Source organism: Macaca fascicularis, chromosome 14 (assembly GCF_037993035.2).
Source record: "Macaca fascicularis isolate 582-1 chromosome 14, T2T-MFA8v1.1".
NCBI lineage: Eukaryota > Metazoa > Chordata > Mammalia > Primates > Cercopithecidae > Macaca > Macaca fascicularis.
This window is the reverse complement of record NC_088388.1, coordinates 38,491,873-38,509,087: the sequence shown is the minus strand read 5'-3', so window position 1 is coordinate 38,509,087 and position 17,215 is coordinate 38,491,873. Positions and strand designations below refer to the sequence as shown.

Sequence of the window (17,215 nt, the reverse complement as noted above, 5' to 3'; positions counted from 1 at the left end):
GGTTGACAATTGCCATTTAGTCACACATTGGTTTGATTCCTAGCAAAAGTTTACCTACCTGGTAGATAGTTTCATTTAAATAGAATTAAAGAAGGCAGTGAAAGGACTGGTCAATTATGAACCTAATTCCAGTCAAGAGTATAGAAATGTTTGGTGAAGCTGGAATGACCAGCACACTTGGAAGAAAGTGATCCTGTGTTATCTATTACTTAGTCAAGAATAGTTACAGATGAAAATAACAGCAATCATCAGCTACATTATATGTCACATATGTGCTAGATACTTGAAAAAGAAAAATTCCAAACCAAAAATCAGTACAATCTCATCACCATAGAAAAGCAGATCTCAATAGGGAATATAAAAGAAAAATATCTAAAGAAAACAATGTGCCCGTATAATGAGGAACCACAGTCTTTAAGCTCGAATTTCAGTAAGGTGTAATAGGAGTTTCTAGCCCAGAATAAATTGACCAATCAAGATACATGATGGGAAACCCTAGAGGGGATTAATGAAGTTATTTACTTGGAACAATAAGAAACACACTGAGGAAAACCAGAGGGAAAAATGAACCCGCTGCTGGGAGCAGGTGGTCTAAGATTAATTCTGCTCCACATACAGCATTTTCCATCTCAGCTGATGGTGGCAACTCCATCTCTCCAGTAGCAGGCTTATCCTTGACTACTGTTTATCTCTCATGATACCCATTCAACTTATTTAAAAGTTCTATTAGCTCTATCATCAAAATAATTCAAAATCCAACCATATCTTGCTGCTTCCACTGTTAACCTTCTGTCCACACTACCAACATCATGTGCCATTCTTCTTCCTCCTATAGCTTATTTCCTATTCCCGTCCTGCTCTTTCTTTTTAAAAAATGCTTTAAAATCATTTTCCATGTTAGAGTCACTGAGCTCAGCACTTAATATTTATTGCCCTGTTTAATCTTAGCAATAACTCCCAGGCAGCATTATTATTGTAACCATTTTATACACAAGAAAAATTGGGCTGATAGAAATAAATAACTAGTTTGTAATCAAAGAGAGATGAAGTGAAAGAGCCAAGGTTTGATTTAAGAGCATCTGCACTATTAAATACCTTCTATTTTCTTCCTCATCTATGTACTCACAGCAATTTGTATGGATCCTCTGTCTGTCACTACAATTACTACACCGAATGGTCATTATCTATAATATTTGACTCTCTTTCACAATAGACAGTTGAAATATAGAGAAATAACTAATATTAGTAACATATATCATTACTGAGCACTTTCCATGGATTGTGCATTTATTCATTCATCAAACTTAATGAATATCTGCTATGTACCAGGCACTGTTCCAGGTACTAGGGAATCAGTGGTAAACAAAATAAGAAAAAAATCCTGCCCCTTAGCAGTTCACATTTTGGTAGAGAAATAGACAAATAAATGTACAAATATACCTATAATATATCAAGTAATGATAAGGACACAGACTCAGGCAGGTTGATGGGTATGGTGGTAGCAGTGTATGGAAATTCTCTTGTGAGTTCTTCTGTCTTTTCACTGAAGTAAGAATCAAAGTCACCAGATGAGCATAAATATGAGGAGGAAGTGTGGAAGGTTTGAGGATAGAAAACATACGAAACAGTCAGATAGGACTATGTAAGGTATAGTTAACTAGAGATTTCAATAAAATCAGTCATCCTCGTGTGTTTTCCTCCAGCCACACTCAGCTGCTTTGGTTCAAGTGAAGATTTAACCGGACAGCAGGCACATCATGTTAAATTCTTGATAGATATTATCTCATTCAAATTTTACAACTCTGTAGGTTGTTCTCATCCTGTACTTTCCAGATAAGGAAACTGAACTTAGAGAATTTCTCACTTTCCAAATGTCATGCAGATGGGAAGTGTTGAAATTAGGATTTGAACCCAGATTTTTCACCTTCAAACCTTGAGTTGTTAAATTTGACAAATGACCATATCAGATGTAGTCTTTATTCTCATCTCTGTATGTGCTTAGTAAGTTATTTTTCAATGAACTAGCTTCAGAAATAAAGTACATGAATCCAGGAGACAAATACTTGGCCAACAGGCAATTCTTACATGTTCTGGTAGACTGAAAAGTTAATATGAGTCATCAGAGTTGGGACTGCCAAAAAACACTAATTAGATAAGGCTGCGTTAGTGAAAAATATAGGAATGAGCCCACCCTGCAGGCATAGACCAGACTATACCTGCAGTATTATGTCCGATTCAAGATGCCAGTGCTGTCATGGGGCATCAGTAAATTTAAACATGTCATCTGAAGAAAAGCAGAAAGGTAAGTGGAGTGCATGGTACCCAGAAAGCATGAAGAAATACTGGGGAGGAAAGAGACCACTTACCCTTATAAAGAAATAGTTAATGCAGTAGTTGTCTTTATGCACATCTTCAAGACTGCCTGTGTTAGGCTGTTCTTGCACTGCTCTAAAGAAATACCTGATATTGGGTAACTTATTTTAAAAAGAGGTTTAACTGTCTCAAGGTTCTGTAGGCTTTACAGGAAGCATGATGCTGGCATCTGCTCAGCTTCAAAAAGGCCTCAGGAAGCTTACAATCATGGCAGAAGGTGAAGAGGGAATAGATACATCACACATACAAGCAGGAGCAAGAGAAAGAGAGAGGTGACGCAGACTTTTTTATTATATTATTATACTTTAAGTTCTGAGGTACATGTGCAGAACGTGTCATTTTGTTTCATAGGTATGCACGTGGCATGGTGGTTTGCTGCACCCATCAACCTTTCACCTACATTAGGTATTTCTCCTAATGTTATCCCTCCGCTAGCTCCCCACCATCTGACAGGCCCCAGTGTGTGATGTTCCCCTCCCTGTGTCCATGTGTTCTCATTGCTCAACTCTCACTTATGAATGAGAACATGCAGTGTTTGGTTTTCTGTTCTTGTGATAGTTTGCTGAGAATTATGGTTTTCAGCTTCATCCATGTCCCTGCAAAGGACACGAACTCATCCTTTTTTATTGCTGCATAGTATTCTATAGTGTATATGTGCCACATTTTCTTTATCCAGTCTATTATTGATGGCCATTTGGGTTGGCTTCAAGTCTTTGCTATTGTGAATAGTGTCACAATAAACATACGTGTGCATGTGTCTTTATAGTAGAATGATTTATAATCCTTTGGGTATATACCCAGTAATGGGATTGCTGGGTCAAATGGTATTTCTGGTTCTAGATCCTTGAGAAATCACCACACTGTCTTCCACAATGGTTGAACTAATTTACACTCCCACCAACAGTGTAAAAGTGTTCCTATTTCTCCACATCCTCTCTAGCATCTGTTGTTTCCAGACTTTTTAATGATCACCATTCTAACTGGCATGAGATAGTATTTCATTGTGGTTTTGGTTTGCATTTCTCTAATGACCAGTGGTGATGAGCATTTTTTCATATGTCTGTTGGATGCATAAATGTCTTCTTTTAAGAAGTGTCTGTTCATATCCTTTGCCCACTTTTTGATGGGGTTGTTTGTTTTTGTCTTGTACATTTGTTTAAGTTATTTGTAGATCCTGGATATTAGCCCTTTGTCAGATTGATAGATTGCAAAAATTTTCTCCCATTCTGTAGGTTGTCTGTTCGCTCTGATGATAGTTTCTTTTGCTGGGTGCCACAGACTTTTAAATGGCCAGATTTCTCAATAACTCACTCACTATTGTGAGGACAGCACCAAGTAGATGGTGCTAAATCATTCATGAGAAATTCACCCCCATGATCCAATCACCTCCCAGCAGGCCATACCTCCAATACTGAGGATTACAATTCAACATGAGATTTGGGTAGGGACAAATATCCAAACTATATCACTATTCTGCAATTCTGGAGCACAGAATTAGGGTTTAAAAGGTCTATTGTGCCTCAGAAGAATAAAGAAGCTGTGACAATTGGAGCTGTTTGAAACCCGCTGTCCCACAGGGAGGTGTGTGGCATGTCGTTGAAAGGGATGAAGAGGGCCTTCTGTGACCTTTTTATGGATGTCATAGAGGAGAATCACAAAGACAGAGAATAAAACTGAATTATCTGTCTTCCCTGCCAACTCTAAGGAAGTCTGGGATAATAATCCTTCCTTTTGACATCCTTTGGTGCATGTTTTCCTTCACCATACAACTCTTTTCCCATTGTCTTCAGTCAAATTGTGTGGGAATCCCAAATCTGACACATATTGTCTGATGCTCAACAAATTTTCTAAGCTCCTTGTGCCTGTCTCCTCATCAATAAAATAAGAACAGTGATAGAGCATCTCTTATGGGATTGTTGTGAGATTTATATAAATTAATCCATATAAAGTCCTTAGAAGGGTGCTTGAAAATATAAGTGTTCAATAAATGTTAGGGTCCATTGTTTTTTAAATTATTTATCATACACTGCCATTTACGATTTCTTTATTATTTTATGTGTAATTCTTGTTTTCTTCAGCTAGATGATCTTTCTGGTCATAGGACTGAGCATACAGAATATGTCAGGTTACTAACAGTCCAACATGAAAATGTGTGTCTCTCCTTTCAAGCAGGTTAGACTTGTTTAGAAGCCCCATTTGTACATTCTCAGCAATACTTTCAGAGTTTTATGGGGTTACCACCTAAATATTTTATGAATTTCTTCATCTTTTAAAATATAAAAGTGTACTCAGTCTCAATCTCATTTTTCAGGGGTTGCTGTAGCCATCATTAGGAAATAAGCAAAGATTTGTTTTGGATATGGACCATAACAGTTTTCGGAAAACCTTCAGTGTTGGACTATACAAGTTGGGGAGGAAGGAAAGGAGCATTATTGGTGAAAACACAGATAAGTGACATGATCCTCATAGGTCTTGAGGAACTTATAATCTAGCGGAAGAGACTGAGTCTTGCCTGACCCAGCCCTTTCCTGCTTTTCTACCTCATCTGGTACATGCCCTCTTGCCCCAGTTCTAGCCTTGATGACTGAGTTTTTCAAACAAGATGATTCCCATCTTCCCACTGTCCCTCCTGCCTGACACTCTTTCCCCTGCCCTTTGCATGACTGTCTTCTCTCACCCTTCAGGATTTGGCATAAATAGTTTCTCTTTAGCTTGGTGTTCCTTAATCACCATGTCTAAATAAATTCCCTATTCCAATCCCAACATTCATTTATTATTGTTATACACCCCTTTTGTTACCCTCATAGCACTTGCCAAAATTTTTGTTTTTATGAATTAATATTTACGTGTTTGCTTCCTTGTTTTTGCACCCTTTATCCCCAACAAGAGAAGTGATCATATCTGTCTTTATTCACAAATGCGATCTCTTTTCCATAGCAAGGATTTCAACAGATGTGTTGTGTGAGTGAAAGATGTCAACATAACATCATGAGCACTGGGACTGACGTGCTGGGGGGCCAGAGAAGTCAAGCATCCAGAGCACCATTAGCAGTTGCAGGAGATTTCCAGAAGGGCATTGCAGAGGCTGCCAGTGCCCTGCCATAGCCCCTTAGCACTTGTCACATACATGCCAGCACATGTTGCAAGACTGCCAATCTCCCCTCTCTGCCTGAGAAAGCACGCTTGGCCAGCACACAAGAAAGGCCAAAAAGACCCAGGAGTGGATGCCCAGAGGAGCAGCTCTCAACCAAAGAGGGGTAGGCATGGGTATCCTGAGCACCTGAGTGTCCTTTCCCCAAGTGTGAAACCTCTAAGGTATACCCTACAGTGTCCCTATGAAGTCTAGTGATGCTGAGCCCATTGCCAAAGCAGTAACCTGTTCATTACAACACGTTCCAGAGGTTTTCTTTCCTGTGTTAATTCCCTATCTTCTATGAGTGTTTCCAGATAGACTGCCTCAATAAATTTCTTGCATTTAAATCTTCATCACAGGGTCAGCTTCTGGAAAAATCTCAACATAAAAGAAGTGATCAGAATCTTGAAAGACATGTAGAATTCACTAGACAAGAAGTTAAAAAAAAGAAAATCTGAAGAGGGCAGGATCCCCATAGTGCAGGAGAAGAAAATCAAAGCTCTATTTTCCACTCAGCTGCCTTTCCTCTAGGAGGGATCAGACTTTGTTTTTGTCAGGGTCCCTAGAAGGTATTTACAGGAAAAGACAGTAAGAGATTGGCTGATCTCCTGCATATTCGATAAGCTATTTCAGAGCCAGCAGCTCAGTTCAGTGCAGGTGGACAGAAGGTCTTGAACTCTTGAAATAACACATTGCAACCTAGCATGCTGTGTTCATGAATCTTTAACTAAAGAGCTTCTTTGTGTCTTTTCCTTTTTTGAAATACAGCTCAGGATCTAGGAATGTGATGCTTAACCCTGAAAAGGAAACCTTGTACAAATGGTTCCTTGAAAACCAGCATGTAGCCTGTTCATAAATTTTATGATGTGTGAAGCACATGTTCAAGGAAGTATTTATTAGTAAGACCATAAGTTAAATTAGGAAGGGTGGTTCATACCTTAAATATTCCATCACTTTCTGTACTGTTTATGTACCCAGACCCAAGTGTGAAACTTAAATTTGTTTTTAATGTATTCTCCTGACAAATGATTTACTCTAGTCAAATGTATTTTCTTTTGGTTCCCTGGATAGTTAAGTTTTACAGTTGGGGGAAGATAAGAAAATGCTTTTAAATTACTCTTTCAACACACGCAAAGTTAAAATTTCTGTGCTGATATCATAGAATAATTTTCCTGCGGGATTTAATAAAATGTAGTGTGATTTCAGGTATATTAGTACAGGCATACCTTGTTTTATTGCACTTCACTTTACTGAGCTTCACAAATACGCGATTTTCACAAATTGAAGGCTTGTAGCAACACTCAAGCAAGTCTATCGGCGCTATGTTTCCAACAGCATGTGCTCGCTTTTTGCCTCCGTGTCACATTTTGGCAATTACCTTAGTATCTTAAACTGTTTAATTACTTTCATATCTGTTATGGTGATCTGTGATCAGTGATCTTTGAGCTTACTACTGTAATTTTTCTGGGGTACCAAAACCAGCACTCATATATGACAGATAATTTGATAAATATATGTGTTGTGACTACTTTACCATCCAACCTTTCCTCCCTCCCTCTCTCTCTCTCTCTCTCTTTCTCCTCTCTTTGGGCCTCCCTGTTCTCTGAGAGGCAACAATATTTAAGTAAGGCAAATTAATAACAGCACAATTACTTCTAAGTGTTTTAGTGAAAGGAAGAGTTGCATGTCTCTCACTTTAAATCAAAAGCTAGAAATTATTATGTTTAGTGAGAAAGGCATGTCGAAAGTTGAGGGAGGTCAAAAGCTAGGCCTCTTGCACCAGACCGTCAGCCAAGTTGTGAAGAATGCAAAGGAAAAGTTGCAGAAGGAAATTGAAAGTGCTACTCCAGTAAACACATAAATGATAAGAAAGCAAAACAGCCTTACTCCTGATGTGGAGGAAGTTTGAGGGGTCTGAATAGAAGATCAAACCAGCCACATTTCCTTAAGCCAAAACCTAATTCAGAGCAAGGCCCTAACTCTATTTAATTCTGTGAAGGCTGAGTGAGGTAAAGAAGCTATAGAAGAAAAGTCTAGCGCTAGCAGAGGATGGTTCATGGGGTTTAAGGAAAGAAGTTTTCTCTATGACATAAAAGTGCAAGGTGAAGTGACAAGCGTAATGGAGAAGCTGCAGCAAGTGATCTGGAAGATCTAGTTAAGATCATTGGTGAAGGTGGCTACACTAAGTAGCAGATTTTCCATGTAGACAAAATGCCTAATATTGGAAAAGATGCCATCTAGGATTTTCACAGCTAAAGAAGAGAGGTCAATGCCTAGCTTCAACACTCCAAAACACAGACTGATTCTTTTGTTAGGGACTAATACAGCTATTGACTTGAAGTTGAAATCAATGATCATTTACTATTCTGAAAATTCTAGGGCCATTAAGAATTATGCTGAATCTGTTCTGACTGTGCTCTATCAGTGGAAAAACAAAACCTGGATGACCATACATCTATTTACAGCATGGCTTGCTGAATATTTGTTCAACATCTGTTGAGACCTACTGCTCAGAAAGAAAAGATACTTTTCAAAATACTACTTTTCACTGACAATGTAGTCATCCAAGAGCTCTTATGAAGATGTCCAAGGAGATTAATGCTGTTTTTATGCCTGCTAACACAGCATTCATTCTGCAGCCCAGGGAGCTGGGCTTCTTATCATTTAAGAAACACACACATTTTGTGTCTTTTCCTTCTTTGAAATACAGCTCAGGATCCAGAATGTGATGCTTAACCCTGAAAAGGAAACCTTGTACAAATGGTTTATCATTTTTCTTATCATTTAAGAAACACACATTTTATAAGGTTATGGCTGCCATAGACAGTGTTTCCTCTGATGACTGTGGGCAAAATAAATTGGAAACCTTTTGGAAAGGATTCACCATTCCAGATGCTATTATTAACATTTTTCATTCATGGGAGGAGGTAAAAAATATCAACATCAACAGGAGTTTGGAAGAAGTTGATTTCAGCCCTCATGGATGACTTGGAGGGGTTCAAAACTTCAGCAGAGGAAGTAATTGTAGATGTGGTGAAAATAGCAAGAGAACTAGAATTAGAAGTAGAGCCTGAAGATGTAACTAAATTGCTACAATCTCATAATAAAACTTGAATGAATGAGGAGTTGATTGTTATGAATGGGCAAAGAAAGTGGTTTCTTGAGATGGAATCTATTCCACTCCTGATAAAGATGATGTGAACATTGTTGAAATGAAAACAAAGGATTTAGAATCCTACACAAATACTGTTGATAAAGTGGTGGCAGAGTTTGAGAAGATTTACCCAAATTTTGAAAGAAGTTCTACTGTGGAAAAATGCTATCAAACAGCATCACATACTACAAAGAAATACTTTGTGAAAGAAAGAATTAATCAATGGAGCAGACGTCACTGTTGTCTTATTTTAAGAAACTGCCACAGTCACCCCAGCCCTCACCAACATCCACTCTGATCAGTCAGCAACCATCAACATTGAGGCAAGACCCTCCATCAGCAAAAAGATTATGACTCACGGAAGACTAAGATGATCATTAGCAATTTTTAGCAATAAAATATTTTTTAATTAAGGTATACATATTTTTCAGATGTAGTGCTATTTCATACTTACAGACTACAGTATAATGTAAACATAACTTTTGTATGCATTGGGAAACCAAAAAGTCTACATGACTCACTTTATTTAGCTATTTGCTTTGTTGTGGCAGTCTGGAACCCAACCCACAGTAACTCCAAGGGTACGTCTGTATCCCTGAAAATTAGAGCATTTCACATTCAGGCCACTAGGATGAATTTGAAAACTGGTTAGTCACAGCAGCGTCTGTGAAAGTCATATTTAGCGTAACCAAATTTAGGAGAGGCTCACATTGGGACACAGGTTCTAATGGGCTGTGGCCCTTAGTCTCTGATTTCAGCAAAACTCCTAACTAGAGCACTTCAAAATGAGAGCTATGGTTGAAAAAGTATAAACTTTGAAGAACTGAAAAACCATTGTACCACATTGTGATGGTAAACTCCTGTAAAATCAGAATTATTTATACTACAGGCTATGCTGCCTACTGTATTGATAGCTGTGCATTATCCTGGAGTCTCTTTGTATGAATATGGTTAACTTTACACATTTAAAGGATAACATATTTTTTTAAAGAATATAAATCTTTCTGTATTTTTAAAACAAAGAATATTATGTGAGAGTGTGTGTGGGTGCTATTTTATAATGGGGAAAAAAAAAAAAGCTCATATAGAAACAAAAATTCATTGAAACATGCTATGGAAGTATATAGTGTGTGCCCTAACCAGATGCTTCTTGAATCAACAAAGTAGTCAAAATATAAACTCAACGTTTAAAGAAAATTCATCTTGTGAAAATGATTTTTCAATCACTGTGTATTATATTTCCCTGCCACATGGTCACACTGAAACTCTCTGGAAAGTAATAGTGACCTTAAGTAAAACCAAAAAGGTATGGATCACTGAAATATAGTGATGTATACTAAAGAAGAGAAGCTAGCTGATTTTTCAGTGTGCAAAGCCTTGGTTCATTTCACCAAAGGTGAATAGCAATGTTGTTTCAATGTTGTGCAATGAAACCTGCTCATAGTGTTTTTCCTGCTTTTAAAATTCTGAATAGAAGCCAAGGTTTATCTTTAAACACCCATGCTTGAACAAGTTCAGACAAAATGTTCCTAATTGTAGCTTGCTCTGCTTTCATTTTTATCTAGTAGATTTACTTTATGAGGGACAGACTAAACTATGAACATTCAGATACAGGACATAAAAATACCTATGATTATAGTATTTCAAGGCATCAAATGTTTATTTTATATGCAGTTGTTAAAATCAGTCACCTGGATTTGACCAAGTAGTCCTGTAAATCATTAGCTGCATGATTTAGAACTCTGTTCCCTTCTCTATAACACAGCAACACTGCAAGCATCTATTAGATACATTTGCTGTGAAAATTAAAAGAAATAAGGTACAGAAGCATCTAGCACTCGTAGAAAGTATTCAGCAAATATTAGCTATTATTATTGATACTATGGATCTTCTATATGCCAGGTACTGTACCAAACTCCTTTCATAATATCATTACATGGTCACAAAAGATCTGCAGAATAAGTATAACTGTCTCTATTTTATAAAAGACTGAGACACAGAGAAGAAGCCAAGAAATGACAGCATCTGGTAAGTGGCTAGACAATGATTCAAACCCAAGCCTCTTGCCTCCATGCTCTTTTCTTCATGAATGACCTATCTAATACAGTACCAGTCACATATGGCTATTTATTTAAATTAATTAAAATTAAATAAAGTAAAAACTTTAGTGCCTCTGTTTCACCAGCCAGATGTCAAATCTCAATAACCATGTGTTTCTAGTAGCTATGATATTGGACAGCACAGATATGGAATATTTCCATTATTGCAGAAAGCCCTATTGGACAGTACTATAGTCTGTACCACTATCATCTCTCTAGGCTGGTTTACTCTCAATAGGAAACAATACATTTTTCTTAAAATCTTAATAAATGCTCATCAATAAATTACTTAAACAGCTGCAGTAAAGGCAACACATTTACTATAGATAATCACGTAGACCATACCTAATTCCATACAACAGTCTACATAGGAATAGAAAATACATTTTTGGACCAATTACCACAGTGCCAGAAAACTAGAATTTTCATCTGCAATTTAGGCAAATGTTTTGTTCAGTGATAAGAACAAACAGTGATGGGAAATCTAAAAACCAATACGAAATGCTAAGTGAGTCTTTAACATCCCATCCACTTCTAATACTCCATGAGCCCCTGATTTCTAACAAGCTTAAAGCTGTTTTCAATAAATCTTTTAATGTTCTGGACATGGTCCACCTAGGTGTGAGCTTTGGAAAGAGGAAATGGTGATTTGTTATTTATGCCCTTAACACTGATGTTTTGGCCAGTAAATTTTTCTTCTCACTAAAACCCAAATGACCTTTCTAGTTAGGCAGTCAGTAGGTAATTTGTGTAACATTTATCATCCTCTTCCTGCAAACCTTTTTAATTGGTGTCAGATGTTACAATCAGAGGACTATAAACACAATGAGCAAATGGGAGTGGCAAAGCAAACAATCACATAATCCAATATTCAAAACAAAGCCACATCTATTGCCTCTCTGAGAAGAGGCTCTTACCATATGAAATCAATCCCGTTTTCTTTTGGAAATAGTTGAAGTCTGAGGGACTGCCCTGGGGAACTTCATGAACGTGAAAGGGTAGCTGGGCATTAAGAAAGAGCATTAGACAAGGGATCAGAAAATTTGATATCTATTGGGAGAACCCACCCCCAGTATTTCAATTTAGAGTCTTTCTATTTTCCATAAGTGTCAGCTGGCTGAGAAATAAAGAGAAACACTGCAAAGAGAAGAATTTTACAGCTGGGCCTCCAGGAGTGACATCACATATCAGTAGGACTGTGATGCCCGCCTGAGTCTCAGACCAGCAAGTTTTTATTAAGGGTTTCAAAAGGGGAGGGGGTGTAAGAACAGGGAGTAGGTACAAAGATCACATGCTTCAAAAGGTGAAAAGCAGAACTACTAGTAAGGGTCTAACAAAGATCACATGCTTCTGAGGAAACAGGACAAAAGGCAAAAGCAGAACTCCTGGTAAGGGTTTAACAAAGATCACAAGTCAAAGGGCAAAAGCAGAACTACTGATAAGGGTCTATGTTCAGCGGTGCATGTATTTTCTTGACAAACATCTTAAACAACAGAAAACAGAGTTCGAGAGCAGAGAACCGGTCTGACCACAAATTTACCAGGGTGGAGTTTTTCCCCACCCTAGTAAGCCTGAGGGTTCTGCAGGAGACCAGGGCGTGTCTCAGTCCTTATCTCAACTGCATAAGACAGACATTCCCAGAGCGGCCATTTATAGACCTCCCCCCAGGAATGCATTCCTTTCCCAGGGTATTAATATTAATATTCCTTGCTAGCAAAAGAATTTAGTGATATCTTCCCTACTTGCATGTCCATTCATAGGCTCTCTGCAAGAAGAAAAATATGGCTCTTTTTGCCCAACCCTGCTGGCAGACCTTATGGTTGTCTTCCCTTGTTCCCTAAAAATCGCTGTTATTCTGTTCTTTTTCAAGGTGCCCTGATTTCATATTGTTCAAACACACATGTTTTACCATCAGTTTGTACAGTTAACACAATTATCACAGTGGTCCTGAGGTGATGTATATCCTCAGCTTATGAAGATAACAGGATTAAGAGATTAAAGTAAAGACAGGCATAAGAAATTATAAAAGTATTATTTGGGAACTGATAAATGTCCATGAAATCTTCACAACTTATGTTCCTCTGCCATGGCTCCAGCCAGTGCCTCCATTTGGGGTCCATGACTTCCCACAACAGATACCTTCTTAGTATCCCGAACATATCTCAACTATAGCAATGACTGTATTTTGTTTTAATTGCCACCTTCCATGTCAAATTCTCCTGTAGACTGTGAACTCTTCAAAATCTACTGCCTATCACCATGCCTTGTGACATGATAAAATATTAGCCTTATTAAAAATATAAACCAACAAATGACTATTGATTAGGTAGCTCATATAATCAAGAAATACCAAAAAACTGTATCAAACCATCCTTCCTCCCTCCCCCAAAATGTAAAACCATCCTGAAACCTTCACACCTCATTGTCTGTTATTGATCTAACCAACTTGCTCTGGTCTAATAAAACATAGCCCATGTGCTGACCTGTTTCTCTTTGCCAAAGTGACTTGATTAATATTAAATTCTAAAGTTTTCTCAAATATCAGAAGCACTTGAAAAGCAATGCTTAAGGAGCTGGAAAGACTGTGGTTCTTTCAGTTCTGGTTACCCCTCACAGAGAGAAAAGAGTTAAAATTAGGAATTCAGAACCAGTGGCTGGATATCAGCTCAACTTTCAGAGACAATACAGTAGTCACTGGGGCCTGTGGAATGTGTTCAGTACTAACGAATATTAGCATAGTAAAAAATAATTAATGCACCTCTAGGGAGGCCTAATTTACAGTTTGCAATTTTGGTCTGGAAATTCTGGCTCATCATACAAACTGCTATGCTTAATAACCCAGAAACTTTGGCAATATGTGCATTTATAGCCTAATTAGGCTTTCATACATACACACACCTACTAACTTCTGCCAATGTCTTTATGCAACTAGCTGGTGGAAGAGCAAGAAGTGGCTCCCTGCACCTGCATGTATCTTTTTACTACTAAAGCCACTGACTCCTACAAAAACTCCTATTTCTGCAGAAACAGCTATGCTGACATCAAAGAAGCAATGATTTCCAGTCCACAACTACTACAAGAGGCACTGACCCATTCTTCATTCTTAAACGGGGGCTTTATTTTGTTTCTATAAAATGACACATTCCCCAGCTAGAAAAGTAAAGCATTGCTCACGATGATATTGAGATCAGAAGTTCTCATTCTGTCACTTTTTAGGAAGGCTTACCTTCCTAGGGCAATTTTCTTACCAAGGAAGGAAGAAATCAAATGGATTAGCTAGAGTCAGGCTTTTCCTGAATTCAGTTGGTGATATCTGTGTTATTTTCATTGGCAAATTTGCATTTCCTCTGTGTTCCACTTCCTTTGGGAGAGCCCGGTTTGCAAGCCAATTATTTTTTACATTTTTCTTTCTGTTTTCTCAGTTAAGCGTTTTTATGAGCATTTAATCATGAAGAATGAGAGAGCTAATGGAAAGCATTTGACCTTATCTGTGTGGCACTCCCACCAAAAGGTCTATATATTCCAGGAATATACCTTCCTCTTTTTTTGCTGACCCCAAAGGATGATCTGATCCCAGAGGTTGCTTCTTATCAGGTGAAATAAGAGGAAAGAAGAGCTGTACCTACCATGTCAAAGCTCTCCTCAGCCCCCAGCCCCCAGCCCCCAAGAATAGACATATTCTGTTCTAATCTACCATTTTGATTTTATCATCTATTTGGAGTTGAGCAATATAACTTGGCCATTAACACATACAGTATCTCAGAGTTATTTCTAAGCAGTGTCCATGCAGAGAAGCCCTTAGAACATACAGATCAAGAGCCATTCATCAGCTAAACAATATTCTCTTAACAAATGGGACATATTGAATACCTGCTATGGGCCAGACACAGTTGTAAGCAGGAGGCATATAACAGACTGGTATGGCACCAAGGAAGAAAGGCCTAGTGACTTGAGCATTTCTAATATGAATAACATTTCATAAACTCCATTATAAATCAACAATCAACTTTAATGAACTAGCCCTTTCTCTAGGTTATCATCCTACATAAAAAGAATGTAATCCCATCTGGTTTCTTCATTTTCTTAATTCACAGAATGTCAGTACTGGGGCTCAGAGCTCCAGCTACCCACTATGGATTTTGAAGATGTTTTAAGATATGACGAACATGCATACAAGTGGCTTTCCACCCTCAAGAAAGTAGGCATAGTACGACTCACCGGAGCATCTGACAAACCAGGAGAAGTTTCAAAACTTGGGAAAAGAATCGGTTTCCTCTATCTCACATTTTATGGGTGAGTCACCAAATGGTTTGTATTCTGCCATCACAGATAAAATTTGAAATACTTCGCAACTGAGGAAGACCCCCTTGATTGAAGGTACAGAAATTTTCATAATGTCTTGAGCAGGAAGCCAGATAAAAAGAAAAATCTAAAAGTAGTATTTTGCTGAGAATTATAATTTTTTAAGAGCCTAAAAGTCCAAAGACACCAGGCACCAAAGACATCAGGCTGGTTATAAGTGGTATATGTAGTCTGCTTGGGCTGCCATAACAAAATATCACAGATCAGAAAACTTAAACAGCAGAAATTTATTTTTTTTATAGTTCTGGAAACTAGAAGTCTAAGATCAAGGTACTGGCAGGGTTGGTTTCTGGTGAGGCTTACATTTTCTGGCTTGCAGATGACTGCCTTCTCACTGTGTCCTTGCATGACCTTTCTTCAGTGCATAGCACACTCCTGCTGTCTGTTCTTCTTCTAATATGGACACCAGTCTTGTTAGCTTAGGGCCCAAGGCTCTATCTCCAAACATTGGGGTTTAGGCCTTCATCATATGAATCTGGGGGGACATAATTTATTCCACAACAGATGTGATGAAAGACTGTGTTTCTCCAAGACTTTACAACATATTAAACTTTATGTTAAAGTTTCTTAAACTTTTACCTCCCAAGAGTTGGCTGAAAATTAAAGTTGGGCCCTGAGAAATTAAAGTCAGTCACAGATATGTTAAAAAGATAAAACTAACATTCATAAAATTAGTCCTATGTGCTTTAGTTAGTAATAGGGAGATATAATTGATTTTAACTTTGGAACAAGAGGCTGTTTGCATAAGAATTTCCTTGGAGGTAACATTAATTACGGATAGTGAAACACAACAACAGGAAACACTTATGTAGACATGGGAGTATAACTATATTTCTTTAGAGTGAGCCCCTCATGTGACATTAATACAATTATTCTTGGGCTCATAGAGTAGAGAGCATTGAAAGTGAAAGGGACCTTCCAACTCCAAAGGTTGCAACTGGAAGCACACGGGCTGTATTCAGATATTTGGTTTGGCCCACATGATGTTGAAAGGAAAACGGAATTAGTTGTCAACACTTAAAAACTGGGAGATTTTACATTACATGTGGACCTGACTTTTCTTGAAAAATCATCTCTAGCAACAACAGAGCCTAAATCCTTGCATGCAAACAATCTGCTGGATACAAATAGAGGCTGCCTTTGAAGAGAGCATAGACTCACTCTCCAGTTTGCCAAAATCCTCCACCCTCTCCAGACCTGCAAGTGTCCTGCTACTCTTTAGGTTTGCCACTCCTAAACTAGAGTAAGACTTGGTCTGTAGATAAACAGGAGACTGAAAATATTCAATCACTGAAAGACTGCCATCTCTGCCATGTTTAGACTTAGACAACCCAGTACCTACTCTGACTCTGAAACTTACATTTACCATTAGTGGATTTGTGTTGTATAAAATTTGTATCTCCCTTACACCTGCAAGAATTTGAGCTGCCCTAGAGATTACAGCAACAACAGACAAAGGAAAGAGGGGGAAAAGTCTCAAAATTATTAAGAGCCTCAAATGTATTATGTTTTGTTCATTTAATTCTCACAACAACTTTCCGAAATGAATATTATCCTTCAGTTCACTGATAAGGAAACTGAAGCCCAGAGAATTGATTTGTAACCCAAGTGCCCACAGATAGTAATAAAGGAACCAGAGTCTGTCCTATCTATGGACTTTCTACTCTACCTTGCTGCCAATAATATGAAGAAACCACACGGAAAAGAAGAGCTTTTAGCCACTGGTGTTAAATAGGACACTTCGAAACGAATCTCTTCTAAGTCGTTTCACTTAGTTTTTATTTGCTGACAACAAACTTTTTGTATCTATTCCAAGGTATTTCACAATTTAATAACAGTGGCCAAATTTTGGGCTCTTTGTTAGAGTTCTCTAAACTACCCCCCAAACCCATCATGCTAGGGGTCAAATCTAAGCTTGATTTATTATGTGTGTCTTGTTTTGTTTTTGCAGGTTCTATAAAAGGGCTTAATAATTTGGCCACTGATCTAATATTGTGAAATTGTTGGAATAAATACTAAAGGTCTGTTCTCAAAACAAATCAGACCTCCTACTACCATTCCATGTCCTTTATGGACCTTGCCATATAACCAGAT

The 17,215-nt window shown here is 37.9% G+C and overlaps 1 protein-coding gene across 12 annotated transcripts in view; it reads left to right on the top strand.

The window, feature by feature from the left end:
* BBOX1 (gamma-butyrobetaine hydroxylase 1) overlaps positions 1–17,215 on the top strand; it is a 91,635-nt gene that overhangs the window by 42,840 nt on the left and 31,580 nt on the right. For 6 of the 12 annotated variants that reach the window (XM_045371624.3, XM_045371626.3, XM_015434088.4 and 3 more), the window contains one exon: positions 14,854–15,052. The exons of 5 other annotated variants lie outside the window; for them this stretch is intronic. In XM_045371624.3, the coding sequence (XP_045227559.2) occupies positions 14,854–15,052 (199 nt within the window). Of the gene's footprint in view, positions 1–4,684; positions 5,631–14,853; positions 15,053–17,215 lie in introns of all 12 variants that reach the window. One more of the 12 variants, XM_074012588.1, reaches the window with a different exon arrangement.